Genomic DNA, 15,752 nt, shown 5'->3' on the forward strand with positions numbered 1-15,752 from the left:
TTAAATGTTGGGAAAAGTGTGAAGTCTGAAGTCTAACTGAAGCTTGCTTAATAACTATGCACAATCTATTGCAAATCTAATACCATGAGAAAGATCCTAAGCACAAACAGCAGCAGGGCAGCTAAAAGCTGTCTCACGCCACATGATGGCTTTAGTTTATGCACAAGAACTTTGCTCATAGACCGACTTTGCACTTTGCCCAGCCTTTAAAATGGGGCCCTCCATCTTTGTCCCCCCAGTTCTCCAAATGGCTGTTCAAGATGGGCACCAGCCAGAGGGACGTCCCCCTTCTGAGGAGATCTACATCAACATAGAGTACGACTCTGCACCCGTACTGCCTACACCCAAACACCAACCTCCACCCAAAGACAAGAGGGTGAGGATGCACACACGCACACACACACACACACACACACACACACACACACACACACAGACTTTACACACAGACTTTACACACACACTCACTCATACAAGACAGGTGACACGTGCAAACAACAACAAACGCATAGTGCACACAACTACAAAAGACATGTATGCAAACACACACTCACAGTGTCATACACACACTAATGTAATGATTGTGTGTGTGTGTACCAGGAGAGTAGGAAGCAGACAAGGAGGTCTACGAAGAGGAAGAAGCGCACCATTGCAGACGAGTCTGCCGAGTGTGTGATCGACTGGTGGTCCAAATACTACGCCTCTGTGGAGAAAATCAAACAGGTGTGTGTGTGTATATGTGTGTGTGTGTGTGTTTTATTTGCCTCAAAGCTTTAGTGTATTTAAATGTGTGTATGTGTGTGTGTGTGTGTGTGTTTCCCAGGCTCGTGTCAAGGATGGTCACCCATTCCCCCAGGTCTATGACAACAGTGAGTACCCATGCCGTACCCAACACACCCCATGCCTTAAAATGTCTGACTCATGCCTATATCTGCTTCTGGACTTGGACTGTATGTCTGACAGTAGAATAAAAAACTGTGAGAAATTCAATCAACATTTTGTGGGACACTGTTCTTTTGTCAAACGGGTGGTGGTAGAATCAGCCAAAAATCTATGTGCTGTTGGACTGTTTGAGATCAAATTGACAGGTAAAGTGATAAGAATGATGAAGTGATTGCTCCCTAGTCTACGCTGGTCACACCAGCAGTGCCACACAAACGCTTACTTGCCTGCTGTGTTGTGTTGTGTTGCAGTTGCTCCGCTTCAGGGCTTGATCTCAGAAGGAGTGGGTTCTCTGGGTAAGAACACCATCCAGAGCTCGGATCCCTCAGAGCCAGCAGCAGAACGTGGAACACATCAGAGCCAGACCCAATCTAGATCAGAGCTAGACTCAAATCAAATGTTGCATAGCAAGACCTGTACACACACACACACACACACACACACACACACACATCAACTCAAAATTAAAAGTCAGCCTTGGTCGGAGCTAGACCCAAGTTGGTTCAGTGCCACTGTCGGACTTGAACTAGTTTGGTGCCAGACCCAAGTTCAGTGCCAGTGTTCACCGGACCCAAGCTAGTAGACCCTAGTAGGCCCAAGCTAGTAGGCCCAAGCTAGTAGGCCCAAGCTAGTTTGGTGCCGGACTCATGCTAGTTCAGTCCCGGGCCCAAGCTAGTTCAGGGCTGAGCTTAAGCTAGTTCGGTTCTACAGTAGACCCCAAATAGTTTGGGTCTGGACCCAAGCTACTCCGGTTCTAGACCCAAGCTAGTTCGGTGCCAGACCCAAGCCAGTACCAAATCAGTATGGTCCAGATGTGTTTCAGCTGCCTGCTGCCTGGTGCTTCACAGGGGTCAGGACATTCTCAGGCGGGAGGCTAAAATGGAGTCAGCCTTTTAAACCATAAGGGGAAAATAATAATTTGACTAAATCCATGACTAAATACAATTTAAAAATAACTTAATCAGAATGGGTTTCCATTTAGTGTCTCCTCTGACTCTCTATATTCTCTGCGGAGAGTCATTTTGTTGTTTGTTGTGTATCAGTTTGTTGACTGTTGTTCTTGGTTATTGAGGGCTTCCCCCTACAATGCTTCTACAGTCATTTCATTATGCTGTGACTATGGTGATGGTCCCATCTGGTGAAACAGGGAATCTTCTAGATAAATCTGCTTTTGTAGAAGACTTAGTGCCGTCTGTGAACTCCTCTCCATTAGGTGTAGGGGTTTAATGGATGTCTATTCAGATCTGAATGTGTAGTGTGTGTGTGTGTGTGTGTGTGTGTGTGTGTGTGTGTGTGTGTGTGTGTGTGTGTGTGTGTGTGTGTGTGTGTGTGTGTGTGCAGGGATGCAGGTATTTTTGATGCTTTTCCAATACAAAATACTTTATAGGTGTGTTTTTTTATAGTTTGAAAATATTGCTAAATATTTTTGGTAAAACCAATACTTATGGTGATGTGATGGCATCATAAAAGTGCAAAACAATGAATGTAGCCTCTGACTGGTGCTGAAGTAATTTGCCCAGACTTGTGATCAGAATATTGAGAGTCAGGAAGATGATCCAGTGCAAGATGAGTAACATGCAGGTTGCTCCTTCACACAATACACCCCCTTTCTCACACCAACCTCAGGTTTCTTGAGAACTTTAACCATCAATTTCTTGAGAACTTTAACCATCAGTTTCTTGAGAACCTTCATTATTGGAACACATGGAACCTGATATGTGGTTCCCCGGCAACATTGCTCAAAAAGTTGCCTCATGTACCATCCATATCTATACTCTTGGCGTCAATATAACCCCATTTAGCGCTTACACAGTACCCAGTTAGTTAAAAACCAATTAAAAGGGTCATAATGCTACCTGATCAACAGCTTTACACAGTGCAGTATCATTCTGGGCATGCATTGACAATGCCAGAGACTTCATTCTGGGTAATGCCCGTACGTGAGTTTGAAGCTGTTATTCTGAGGCAATAGAACTGCATTGAGTTGCTTTAAGCCCACATTCTGCGGCTCTCAATAGGTTCGGTAGTTAGTTTGTGCCACTTGACAAGTTCAGATGTGACTTCTTGAGTACATTTCTGATACAGCAGGATATGAGATGTTACAGGCATGTCAGCATAGTTGATCTGTTTACTGTTTGCAGATTAATGGCATGTCTGGTAGGCAGAGAAAAGCTGTTGCTCTTAAACAATGCCCACTTAATCAACAGAGTCAGTGTGCTGATGCAGGAATAGATTAAGTAGACAGATGTGGAAGGTTTGAAAGTGATTTCATGCTCCCTTAAGGAGTATTTTTAGTATTTTCAAAATACGAAAATACAGTATTTTAACTGTATTTTGTAGTTTATTTTGATACACTTAAAATCAGTGTATTTGATATTTTATTTGAAAATACATTTGAATGTAGTTTTTCTCATTCCTGTGTGTGTGTGTGTGCGCGCGCATAGTATGTGTAGGCATGTATGTATCAATGTTAGTGTGTGTGTGTGTGTGTGTGTGTGTGTGTGTGTGTGTATCCATGTCCATGTGTCTATGTTTGTGATGTGCGCAGTAACAGAATGTGTCCTTGTCAGTGTCTGGCATGAAGGAACAGATGACACAGACACAGAAAGTCCAGCTGGTCAAGAGTGTGATGGAGCAATCTAAACTAGCCACTCTGCAGGTTCAGTATATACACACACACACACACACACACACACACACACACACACACACATATTCTCTCTCTCTCTCTCTCTCTCTCTCTCTCTCACACACACACACACACACACACACACACACAGTGAAATGCTGTACACTCATGCCAACACGCACACACTCAAATCAAATGTTGTACACTCACATCAACACATACACACACTCTCTCTATCTCTCTCTCTCTCTCTCTCTCTCTCTCTCTCTCTCTCACACACACACACACACACACATACACACACACACACACACACACACACACACACACGCACACTCAAAGCTGTACACTCATATCAACACACACACACACACACTCAAATGCTGTACACTCACATCAACACACACACACACACAAAAGCACACACGCACACACACACACACACACACACACACACACACACACACAAGCACACACACAAGCACACACACAAGCACACACGCACACTACAATTTTGTACACTCACATCAACACACACACACACACACACACACACACACACACACACACACAAATGCTGTACACTCACATCAACACACACACACACACACACATACACTCAAATTCTGTATGCTCATATCAACACAAACACACACACACACAAACAATCAAATTCTGTACGCTCATATCAACACACACACATACACACACACACACACACACACAGAGTGTATGGCGATAATAGCACATAGTGTGTGTGCTGTGGGTTCAGATCTATGATAAGGAGCTGGAGGAGGAGTTTACCCACTTTGATGACTGGGTGAAGACGTTTGAGCTTTACCGGGGCAAGGCCAACGAGGAGGAGGGCTCCAGTGACGACCGCCTGGTGGGCAAGTTCAAGGTGAGCACAGAACACGCCCTCCCCACCAGGGCTGCCCCTGACCGGGCCCAGAACCGGAGCTACACACACTCATCAGCGTATCAGCAGTATCCAGGGGCGGACTGGCAGTCTGGATGTTCCGGAAAAGTCCAGAACGGCCGTCCATCCAACGGACGACGGGCTGGCTCTGCTTCATCAGCCAAGTAGCCTAGTGTCTAGCTCTCCAGATAAATATTAGGCCTATCAGTGGACACTATCTACGCTATCAGTTATCGTTGTCCTTCAAGAAACCAGCAGCATTTGTGCCATCACATTTTGTGCGTGATGCACAGGTCCACGCAGTAGGCCTATACCCACTTAAAAAGCATCAAGATTTCTGTATAGACGCATACATTTGTGATAGAATTTTGAAATTACATATTTTTCGCAAACAACATGTGACAGTCTTTTGAACACTGGATATGGCAAAAACAATCTCGTCCAATAAGATAGCTCTCATCACCCTGAGCACCACAGGCTACCTAAGCAATATCGCAGCAAACTAGACTACAGCACACAGCAAACTAGACTACAACAAACTAGATTACACCAAACTAGATTACAGCAAACTAGACTACAGCACTGGGATAGGCACAAGGAACAATGGAAAGGCTACAGTGTCACTAAGGCTGCCAACATGTCTTTTTTTACGCTAACCTTTCATCTGCTTCCTTTGATGTAGACCTAGCCTATATTTGAATTGACAAGGAGATCCGTTTAATAACACAGGCCCGTATCCAGGCTATAGCAATAGCACAAGACAAAGCAATAATCAGTCAGTCTGTCGGCCGGTCTGTCACATAGTTGATATCAGTGCTCCACTTAATAAAGTACTCTCTCTCTCTCTCTCAGATGATAATAATGATGATAAAGCAAGCACTAAGGGGCGAGGGAAAACAACATTTAAACACCTATTCAGTGCCTTAAGTAAAAAAATGAGGAAATATCCAACCTTTAAGGACACCAATTTTAATAAATGGTAATAAATAAATAAATGGTCTTCCTTAAAAGGGATCATAAGTATTGGCACCACTATGTTAAATTCCCATAGAGGCAGGCAGATTTTTATTTTTAAAGGCCAGTTATTTCATGGATCCACGATACTATGCACATGGATAAAGTTCCCTTGGCCTTTGGAATTAAAATAGCCCCACATCATCACATGTGAAGATGTGGGGCTATTTTAATGACATATATACTGTACGTTCTGGTCCATGTTGACACCCTAACATATAGTATATATACTGTACATATATATTGTACGTTCTGGTCCATGTTGACACCCATATGTATACTGTACATATATACTGTATGTTCTGGTCCATGTTGACACCCTAACATATAGTATATATACTGTACATATATATTGTACTTTCTGGTCTATGTCGACACCCTAACATATAGTATATATACTGTACATATATACTGAACGTTCTGGTCCATGTCGACACCCTAACATGTAGTATTTATACTGAACGTTCTGGTCCATGTCGACACCCTAACATGTAGTATATATACTGAATGTTCTGGTCCATGTCGACACCCTAACATGTAGTATATATACTGTACATATATACTGTACGTTCTGGTCCACGTTGACACCCTAACATGTAGTATATATACTGAACGTTCTGGTCCATGTCGGTCCTCAGGGCCGCTTCTGTCTGTACAGACTGCCAGACGAGGATGACGATGAGTGTGGGGGACCGTTCAGGATCAACCAGGGAATCCCCGCCAACACCGAGACCAAGGTCCTGATCCGCGTCTACATCGTCTCCGTGAGTAACCGATTAGCATGCTGTAACAACCAGCCTTCTGCCCTCTCAGACTCTGGTGATAGAATTGATTGATGTAGCAGTAATTGCTAACTAAGATCTCCTCTGCATTGTAGCTTGAAGGTTATTTCTTGTTTTTGTTTGAAGTTGCTTTGGATACAGGCATCTACCCAAATGAATAATTGTAAATTAATAAATATAAATGTAGCCTGGAGCATCCACACGACACCACAATACTGTACATCTCATATGTACTGCTGTCAGCCATTCATACCTTAGACTTCTGAGAAGGCTTGCATCAGTCTTAATTGTAATGAATTGTAGCACCAAAGTTCATAGAAGGATTCTATTCTGTCTCAGACATACTGGCCTTTGAACTATTCAATCAATCAACTTTTATTCCAGACTCATGGTCCAATAAATACACATACCAATCCCAACAACAGCACATACACAAACAACAACAGGACAATGGCAAATGGCAAATGGCAAAAAGGCAATGATACCAGTGTTTCCACTAGCCTGGGTGTTCCCATGCTGCCTTGCACGCGATTTGATTCACGCTGCTAAGGCAGCCTGGAAACTACCGCTCTAATTTTTGCCTCAGATAGGGAACCAATCACAGAACAAGGGGGAAAGCAAGACGATGATGAGCTATGCACAGACGCATTTGATATCTGGATCTGGGCATTTTTTTCAAATACGAGAAAATTAACGTTTGGTTCCCAGACCACGTCTCATTGAGAAGTGGTGGCGCAAGCCAGGCTATGTTTCCACATGGGTGACTGGTATCGCACAGTACTAAGACCGGGATTTGACAACAGCATAATGATAAGGTTACATGAAGCATTCAATCTGCAAATTAATTTGTACATTAGGTTTCTCAACAGTGCATGGAATGTGTTGACTCCTACCCTACAAAATAATTCACTTGCACTGCTCCACCTGGGTTTTTTAAGCAGTATACGCAACCCATCATTATAGGCAATCTGGAGCTTCAGGATGCTTGACTTTTTAAACTTGGTCCATAAGTGGGCAGTGTATAGAGGAGTACAGTATGCTTTGAACAGGCTTATTTTAACTTTATCTGAGCACCAGTGGAATTTCCTAACCAGCATTTTAGCTTGTGCATATAACATGCGGCGCTGCCTATAGATGTCATCATCATCATCACACATTTGGTCTGTGATGATGTGTCCTAGATATTTGGTTTTATGCCCTACAGTTAAAGCTTGCCCTGCCAGGTGAAAGGATGGAAAGATTAAATCCTTATCTCCTTTTGTTTTGCAGATCAGAACAACACTCTTTTTACTAATTGTATTTAACATCAAATTTTAATTAAGTCAAATTGTTCTCTTTTAGCCCTGTCACTCAAATCCACCAATATGCTGCATTCCTGCATTTCCCCACAAGCTAAATCAGCACCCCCATGTTTCCCCCCAGGCCAGCAACCTGCACCCCGCGGACCCCGATGGGAAGTCTGACCCCTACATCGTCCTGAGACTTGGCAAAACCGAGATCAAAGACCGCGATAACTACATCCCCAAACAGCTCAACCCAGTGTTTGGCAGGTCAGTGTGTCTTGTGGTGAATCATGAATATTGGTTTGTAATTTGAAATCCCTTTACAAATGTGGATTTGCTACACATATGCTATTTTCTATTCATTGCAGAGTGTGTGTCACTTGAATTCACAGAGCATTGATACATCTCAGCTTTACATGCTAGTCTTCTCTATCGTGGTGTCTTGCATGTTAGTCTTCTCCATCATGGTGACCAATCTCATAGCCATGGACCCACACTCACAGTGCTCATCATAGATATTAGACACCTAGATACCGCATTGGGTTCCAGAACGTATGTCAATATGGCAGAATCATGTGGTGGCATGTTTATTTATGTTATTTAGTTTGTGGTTAAGCCCAAAGGCCAATTTACACCTTTTTGAGGTGTTTTTCAGGAACCCGCCTGATGTCCATCTGTTGTCACTAATATAATTATATTGGAGTTATATTGCCTTGCACACTTATGCAGTCTGGTAAAATGAATTCTACTTATGGTTAGAGTAAGGCTAGGTAGAAACATGTGAAATATTAAAGTTTGTGGCTAAAATGCTCTGATAAAAGAAAATGTTATTTTCCCCACTCAGGTCCTTTGAGTTCCAGGCCTCATTCCCCAGAGAGTCCCTACTGAAGGTCCTCATCTACGACTACGACCTGATCGGAGGGGACGACCTGATCGGGGAGACGCAAATCGACCTGGAGAACCGCTTCTACAGCCGCCACCGGGCCACCTGCGGCCTGCCCAGCGAGTACTCACTGTGAGTGGGGAACGCCCCTGGCACTGAGCCCTCGGCTGGCTCCTTTAGCTGATGGGTTTGAGTAGGGAACGCCCCTGGCACTGAGCCCTCGGCTGGCTCCTTTAGCTGATGGGTTTGAGTAGGGAACGCCCCTGGCACTGAGCCCTCGGCTGGCTCCTTTAGATGATGGGTTTGAGTGGGGAACGTGTCTTTGCTGAACCCTTAGCTGATGGGTTTATCTCACTAGAAGAAAATGCAGCAGTAGAACACTGGCCACCTGCCTATGACAACAGAAGATGTATAATTCCACAATTCTGTTTCTCTTTTCTCCACTACTCTCCACTCTCATTCACTTGTCTTTTACTCTCCTCTCTTCTCCTTTTCACTGTCCTCTCCTCTCTCCTCTCTTTTGCTGTCCTACACTCTTCCTTCCTCCAGCCCTCTCCTTATTCTCCTCTCCTCTCTCCTCTACCCCATCCCTTCTCTTCTCTCTTCTCCTCTCTACTCTTAACTTCTTTATCCTCTATCCTCTCTACTCCTCTTTCCTCTCTCCTTTCTTTCGTCTTTACTCTACACTTTGAAGTGAGGGCTTTGCAATTGCGGGCTGAGTGTTGTTTGTAGTTTGCAGTGAGGCTCTGTTTTAGTTGTTGTTTGCAGTGAGACTGACTGTTTTAGTTGTTGTTTACAGTGAGGCTGAGTGTTGTTGTTGTTGTTGTTGTTTACAGTGAGGGCTATAACGCTTGGAGAGACTGCATCCAGCCCTCAGACCTCCTCATCAAGCTTTGCAAGGAGAACCGGCTCAATGGGCCGCGCTTCAATCCCGGGAGGATCACTATTGGAGACAAGGTCTTCACCGGGAAAACCCTGTTTGTGGATGAAGGTGAGGCCCATGGAACCACGACTAGCACTAGCACTAGGACCATAGCCAAGGAGGCCCTGAATTCTAGACTTGGAGCCTAATCTTAGACTTTGGGATCTATTGTATTTAGTGGTTGGGAGACAGTCAACCTGCATTAGTCTCTGAGCCCAGGTGATAGCCTGTATCTGAATGTGGGGGTTTTGGGAATGTTTCCCCTGCTGCATTTCATTCACATCTATTCATTTAGCAGACGCTTTCAGCCAAAGCGACTTACACATGTCAATCATATTACAAGGGCCATTGTCCCTGGAGAACCGGGGTTAAGTGCCTTGCTCAAGGACACAACGGTAGAAACCGGGAATTGAACCCACAACTTTTCTGGCTACTGCATGCTAGCCCATCTCCCAAGCCACTTCGCTACCACCACCCCATTAACTCTATTTGAGCACTGTCCTCTCTCTCTTACAGAGCGGGCAGTGGAGTCGTACGAGCACCTGGCTCTGAAGGTGTTGCACAGGTGGGCAGAGATGCCAGGTGTGGGCTGTCAGCTGGTGCCTGAGCATATTGAGACACGCACACTCTACCACAAGAACCGACCCGGCATGGAACAGGTGACTAGCAAACCCCCAGGGACTAGTCTTTAATCCCTCAGCAGGTATACCCAAAAGCACACACAAGCCAAACCCTCAGGGACTAGTCTTTAATCCCTCAGCAAGTATACCCAAAAGCACACACACAAACCAAACCCCCAGGGACTAGTCTTTAATCCTTCAGCAGGTATGCCCAAAATCCTACACAAACCAAACTTAAACATGATATGTCTGTGTGATTGGATCATTAACGACCACAACAACGACGAGGAATGACCGAAGAATATGTCGATATTATGTTGGTAGAGAACCCATCATGAATGTAGAGTGGGGTGGGTCTGGGATACCAGGAAGTGTTGTGGGCCTAATCCAATGAAACACAGATGACGGAAAGTGCCTGCTTGATAATCCCAGTAAAATGCTCTCAAAGGCTGTTGTGTTGGTGATGGTTTTTACCCACAAAAGTTACTTTGTTGGTGATTAGTTTTTGACGGTAAATAGGCTTGGTTGTTGATTGGCCGCTGTGTGAAAGCCCCTACCTATAGCAACAGGAATTTTACATCTCTCCTGTATATATTTTTAAAAGGAAATGTGTGTGTTTCCCTCAGGGTCAGCTACAGATGTGGGTGGATGTGTTTCCCATGGACATGCCACTCCCTGGACCCCCAGTGGACATCTCCCCACGCAAGCCCAAAGGGTGAGAGCAAGTCTGGACTAGCCACAACACCTTTAAAACATTACAACCCCAAAGGGTGAGAGCAAGTCTGGACTAGTACCTTTACATCAGGCTTCCTCCCAAACCCATTACAATGCACATCCTACTAGTATAGTAGTATAGTAGTAGTATATATACTCCTTTGATCCCGTGAGGGAAATTTGGTCTCTGCATTTATCCAAATCCGTGAATTAGTGAAGCACACTCAGCACACAAGCATTCATGCTAAACACACTCAGCACACAAGCATTCATGCTAAACACACTCAGCACACAAGCATTCATGCTAAACACACTCAGCACACAAGCATTCATGCTAAACACACTCAGCACACAAGCATTCATGCTAAACACACTCAGCACACAAGCATTCATGCTGTTTGTCTTCCTCAGTGTTGTATTTTTGGTTTGTTTACTGACACTTTGCAGTAAGTCCAAAATAAATGCTGTCAGACTGTGTGCAGCAGACCTCTACATACGTAAGTAAGACACAGAGTGCAAACAGTTCTATATGGGGATTTCTAACGAGTCTGTGTTATACGATATGGTCACTGCTGTTGTGTAAATACATTTAAAGTCGATTGCATAGCATATGCATTGGTTTATGCATATATTTACTCTAGGTTTTGAGTTTATGACTAATTGAATGCATGCATTGTGAACTCTGTGTACGTGCTTGTTAATGTTCACTGTAGGTTTTGAGTCTATAACGAATTGAATGCATGCATTATGAACTCTGTGTGTGTGTTTGTTTGTGTGTCGTAGGTATGAGCTGAGAATCATCATCTGGAACACTGAAGATGTGATTCTGGAGGACAGCAACTTCATAACGGGACAGCAGTCCAGTGATATCTACGTCAAAGGGTGCGGGGATGGGACGGGGAAAACACAAAAACACAAACAACTCAAAAATACAAACAACTCAAAAACACAAACAACTCAAAAACACCAACAACAGAGACACACAAACAACTCAAAAACACAAACAATTAATAAACACAAACAACTCTAAAAAACAAACAACAGAAAAACACAGCAACAGAAACAACACAACAACACAAATAACTCATAAAACAAATGTGAGCCAAGTCATCTTGTGAACCCCTCCAACCTAATGTAGATAAGGAACCCTATGCACACTGCCTGTGCGTATGCTGCTTTGGTATACGGTTCAGCTCTCTTTCGCTCATAACATACAATAGAGGGCAAACAAACAGGTATTCTGTTCACATTGTATGCTACAAATGGCCATTTCCTGTATGAGATGTGCACAGAGAAAACCAAGTTTGCTTTGCCACAGTTAGAACATTCATGAAATAAATAACTGAAGAAATGCCCTACCCTCCTTTCAGGGGGTCCAGTCCAACGGTGGGGCTACAGATCAAAACGAAAAACGATGGTTCCATGCTATCCTTGTGGGGCTAAATGCCCACCAAGTTTCGTGCACCCCGGTCTTTCAGTGTCCCGGGAATCCTTGACGGAAAATTGGCCATGCGAAAAATTTTAAAAAAAAATCTGACTAAACCTATATGACCGCCGCTTCGCTGCGCGGCGGTCATAATAACTGAACAAATGCACTTCAAAGTGTTGCAAAAGGGAAGTCAACTGGCCCCACAGGCCACCCCAACTTTTTTTTTCACTGAAGTTGAAAAACGAACAGAGCTGACATCACTGGTTTTCCCCTTGCACCCGTATGATGTCATCACTGACACCCATTTAACACACATCCTCTCACCTTCCCCTCATCTACTCTTTCATCTTCTCTTTCTTACTTACTTTCATCCTCCCTTTTTACATTCTCTCATTGTACTTACTCTTCATCCTCCACCTCTCATCATGTATAATATTCTCCACTTCTCTCCTCCCCTCTCCCTTCCTCTTCTCTTCTTTCTTCTCCCTCTCTCCTATTCTCTCCTCTCCTCCCCTCCTCTCCACATCTGTCCTCTCCTCTTCTCATTCTCCCTCTTCTCTCCTTTCCTCTCCATCATCTCTCTTCTCCTCTTTTGTCTTCTTCCTCTCCTCCCCTCTCCCTCTTTTCTCCTCTCCTCTCTTTCCCTCTCCTCTTTCTCCTCTTTCCTCTTCTCTCTCTCTCCTCTCCTCCTCTTTCTCTCCTCTCCTCCCCTCTCCCTCATCTCATTTCTCCTCTCCTCCTCTTTCTGTTCTTCCTTCTCATCTCTTCTTCCTCTCACCTCATTCTTTCATCATCTGTGACAACCTTGTAGTAAGAAATTCTGGCCTTAATGGTGTCTTCCATATAAGTGTGTGTTATATTTAACCATTTACTCTTTTGGTATGGTCTGTGCAAATGGTAAAGAAAGAGTCGCTGCTGTAAGCAGAAAGTGAAGGAGAGATTTATGAGTTAACAACTGTGGAATGCCATGTTCAAGGTGTTTGCACAGCCATGCTGTGTGTGTGTGTGTTCCATGCTGAGTGTATGTGTGCTGTGTGTGTGTGTGCTCCATGCTGAGTGTATGTGTGCTGTGTGTGTGTGTGTTCCATGCTGAGTGTATGCAGGCGCGCGGGAACCTATTTTTGACCAGGGGTGCTGAATAACAAAAATAATTGATGTCCGACAATTTCAAATCCTATATTCCCAATATTGTACAATAACCTCCACCATTAACAAACATGTTGTGAATGCCTTTTTTTTAAATCCCATACCGCATGGCGCAGTCCACCTCACCGAGATTGCAGAATTCATAGTTCACCCACCTCTTATTTTACCACTACATCCCTGGCACAAATGTACATTGCATCGCACTTAGACCTCAGATTACTTGCAGTACCCCGGCATTACCACAAGGAAATGGTCGTACGTCGAGTATGAACCTGACGTGGAGATAAGCACTTTTCCACGTCAAAGACGGTTTTTATAAATCTGAGCGTTGTAGTGAGAAATTTTGGCCTTAAAGGTGTTTCCATTTAAGTGCAGGCTATATTCAACCATTTGCTCTTTTGGTATGGTCTGTGCAAAGCTGAAGAAAGAGACGCTGCTGTAAGCAGAAAGTGAAGGAGAGATTTATGTGTTAACAACTGTGGAATTCCATGTTCAAGGTGTTTGCGCAGCCATGCTGGGTGTGTGAGTGTGCAGTCCTGCTGTGTGTGTATGCGCCTTCATGGTGAGCGCATGGTTGCAGCCTTGCTGAAAGTGTGTGCGTATGCCATACTGTCTGGATGTATGTGCGTGTGTCAATGCTGTGTATGTGTGTACCATGGCTTAGGTGTGTGTGTGTCCTCGAAGGAGGCTGGGTAGGCCTCTTCTCGACGGCTGGCGCCCTAAGACCTTATTTACTGTCTTGGGGTCAATCTTGACTGAATTCCATGGCCCTTGGTCGTTATGGGATACAGCCTTATAGATATGGTTGACTCTTTGGGTAACTATGTCGTAAACAAGTTTGCGTACCATTAATGGAGATGTCATGTCTTGTCTGAACTGTCAGTGAAGTATAAAAAGTGTTTCCCTGTTTGTAACATCAGACTGCGTCTGTTAGCAACACGACGTAGGTCTCCGGATTCGTGAATAAAGCTCTCTGAGATTTCTGACTTGACTCCTGGCTGACTGAGACTTCATTTCTGAAACAATCCCTAGACAATTTTAAGTTCCTACAGCGTTGGCATGGATTTGAGCGTACGCACGGTCTAAGATCAAATCTGTGCGTAAGAACACTTTATAAATGAGGCCCCTGGGCAGCAGCCACAAATTCCAATGTTCCGCGACAGCACTCCGAGTCCACTGCGCCCACCCTAACCCCACAGAAGCGCACTTGACATCATTAGCCTATTTCAGTATAGCTAAGGAAAATTACTTTTCTGATTGTCAAAACCACACCAGAGATGTTAGGCTTTAAATATAGGCTAATAATCAGGCTGTAATGATCTCGCAAATAATTTCTGAATAGCCTAAAGTGTGTCGTCTCCACAGCAAGTACGTGTCCTAATAATTTCTATCTTATGACTAGGATAGTAAAATGATTGCACTGGCTAATTTATTATTTTTGCAAAACTGTAAAACGCAATTAAAGTTTCTTTCAGCTTATCCATGGTTTTTTTGAACGTGTAAATCGCATAGAATATGTAGGCCTATATCAACCGTAGGCCTACACACTTGATCGCTATCACATAGATGAAACCACGCTACGGTTCTTACAGTAGGCTAACTGACTCACGTTCCGTTGATCTCTATAACTGTTAATTTTTAGTAGCCTATATTTGAACCTATCCATAACCCTTTTGCTATTTGACTACCCATCATTTCACATACAAAAATATAAATAATGTCAGACAGCGAATTAGTTATTATTTAAAAATATATATAATAATTTTTAAAAATCTATCTTCTGCCAGCAGGGGGTGCTGCAGCACCCTCAGCACCCCCCTTCCCGCGCCCTTGAGTGTATGTGTGCTGTGTGTGTGTGTGTTCCATGCTGAGTGTATGTTTGCTGTGTGTGTGTGTGTTCCATGCTGAGTGTATGTGTGCTGTGTGTGTGTGTGTTCCATGCTGAGTGTATGTGTGCTGTGTGTGTGTGTGCTCTATGCTGAGTGTATGTGTGCTGTGTGTGTGTGTGTGTTCCATGCTGAGTGTATGTGTACTGTGTGTGTGTGTGTGCCATACTGTATGTGTGTCCTCCAAGAAAGCTGGGTAGGCCCAGTTCGACGAGCTGGCGCCCCTAAGACCTTATTTACTGCCTTGGGGTCAACTTGACTGGATTCCATAGGCCTTGGTTGTTAGGGGATACAGCCTTAGAGATATGGTTGACTCTGTGGTAATTATGTCGTAAACAAGTTTGCGTACCATTAATGGAGATGTCATGTCTTGTCTGAACTGTCAGTAGGGTATAAAAAGTGTTTCTTTGTTTGTAACATCAGACTGCGTCTGCTGGCAACACGACGTAAGTCTCCGGATTCGTGAATAAAGCTCTCTGAGATTTCTGACTTCACTCCTGGCTGACTGAGACTTCATTTCTGAAGCAATCCCTAGACAAAATTCTGTTCCTACAACCTCTTCTTCTTTTTATTCTTTTCCCCA

The 15,752-nt window shown here is 43.9% G+C and overlaps 1 protein-coding gene across 1 annotated transcript in view; it reads left to right on the forward strand.

The window, feature by feature from the left end:
• The window catches only part of fer1l6 (fer-1 like family member 6), a 52,310-nt gene that overhangs the window by 34,667 nt on the left and 1,891 nt on the right, over nucleotides 1-15,752 (forward strand). The window contains exons 26-38 of the mRNA XM_076263208.1: nucleotides 240-376; nucleotides 601-723; nucleotides 824-869; nucleotides 1,194-1,238; nucleotides 3,513-3,601; nucleotides 4,344-4,472; nucleotides 6,143-6,268; nucleotides 7,709-7,836; nucleotides 8,414-8,584; nucleotides 9,289-9,443; nucleotides 9,891-10,033; nucleotides 10,621-10,709; nucleotides 11,492-11,590. Of these exons, the coding sequence (XP_076119323.1) occupies nucleotides 240-376; nucleotides 601-723; nucleotides 824-869; nucleotides 1,194-1,238; nucleotides 3,513-3,601; nucleotides 4,344-4,472; nucleotides 6,143-6,268; nucleotides 7,709-7,836; nucleotides 8,414-8,584; nucleotides 9,289-9,443; nucleotides 9,891-10,033; nucleotides 10,621-10,709; nucleotides 11,492-11,590 (1,480 nt within the window). The remainder of the gene's footprint in view (nucleotides 1-239; nucleotides 377-600; nucleotides 724-823; nucleotides 870-1,193; nucleotides 1,239-3,512; nucleotides 3,602-4,343; nucleotides 4,473-6,142; nucleotides 6,269-7,708; nucleotides 7,837-8,413; nucleotides 8,585-9,288; nucleotides 9,444-9,890; nucleotides 10,034-10,620; nucleotides 10,710-11,491; nucleotides 11,591-15,752) is intronic.

The sequence above is a fragment of the Alosa pseudoharengus genome, unplaced genomic scaffold (assembly GCF_046254945.1).
Source record: "Alosa pseudoharengus isolate Yale_2024_CS ecotype anadromous, Long Island Sound unplaced genomic scaffold, YU_APseudo_1.1 YU_APseudo_1.1_scf_3, whole genome shotgun sequence".
Lineage (NCBI taxonomy): Eukaryota > Metazoa > Chordata > Actinopteri > Clupeiformes > Clupeidae > Alosa > Alosa pseudoharengus.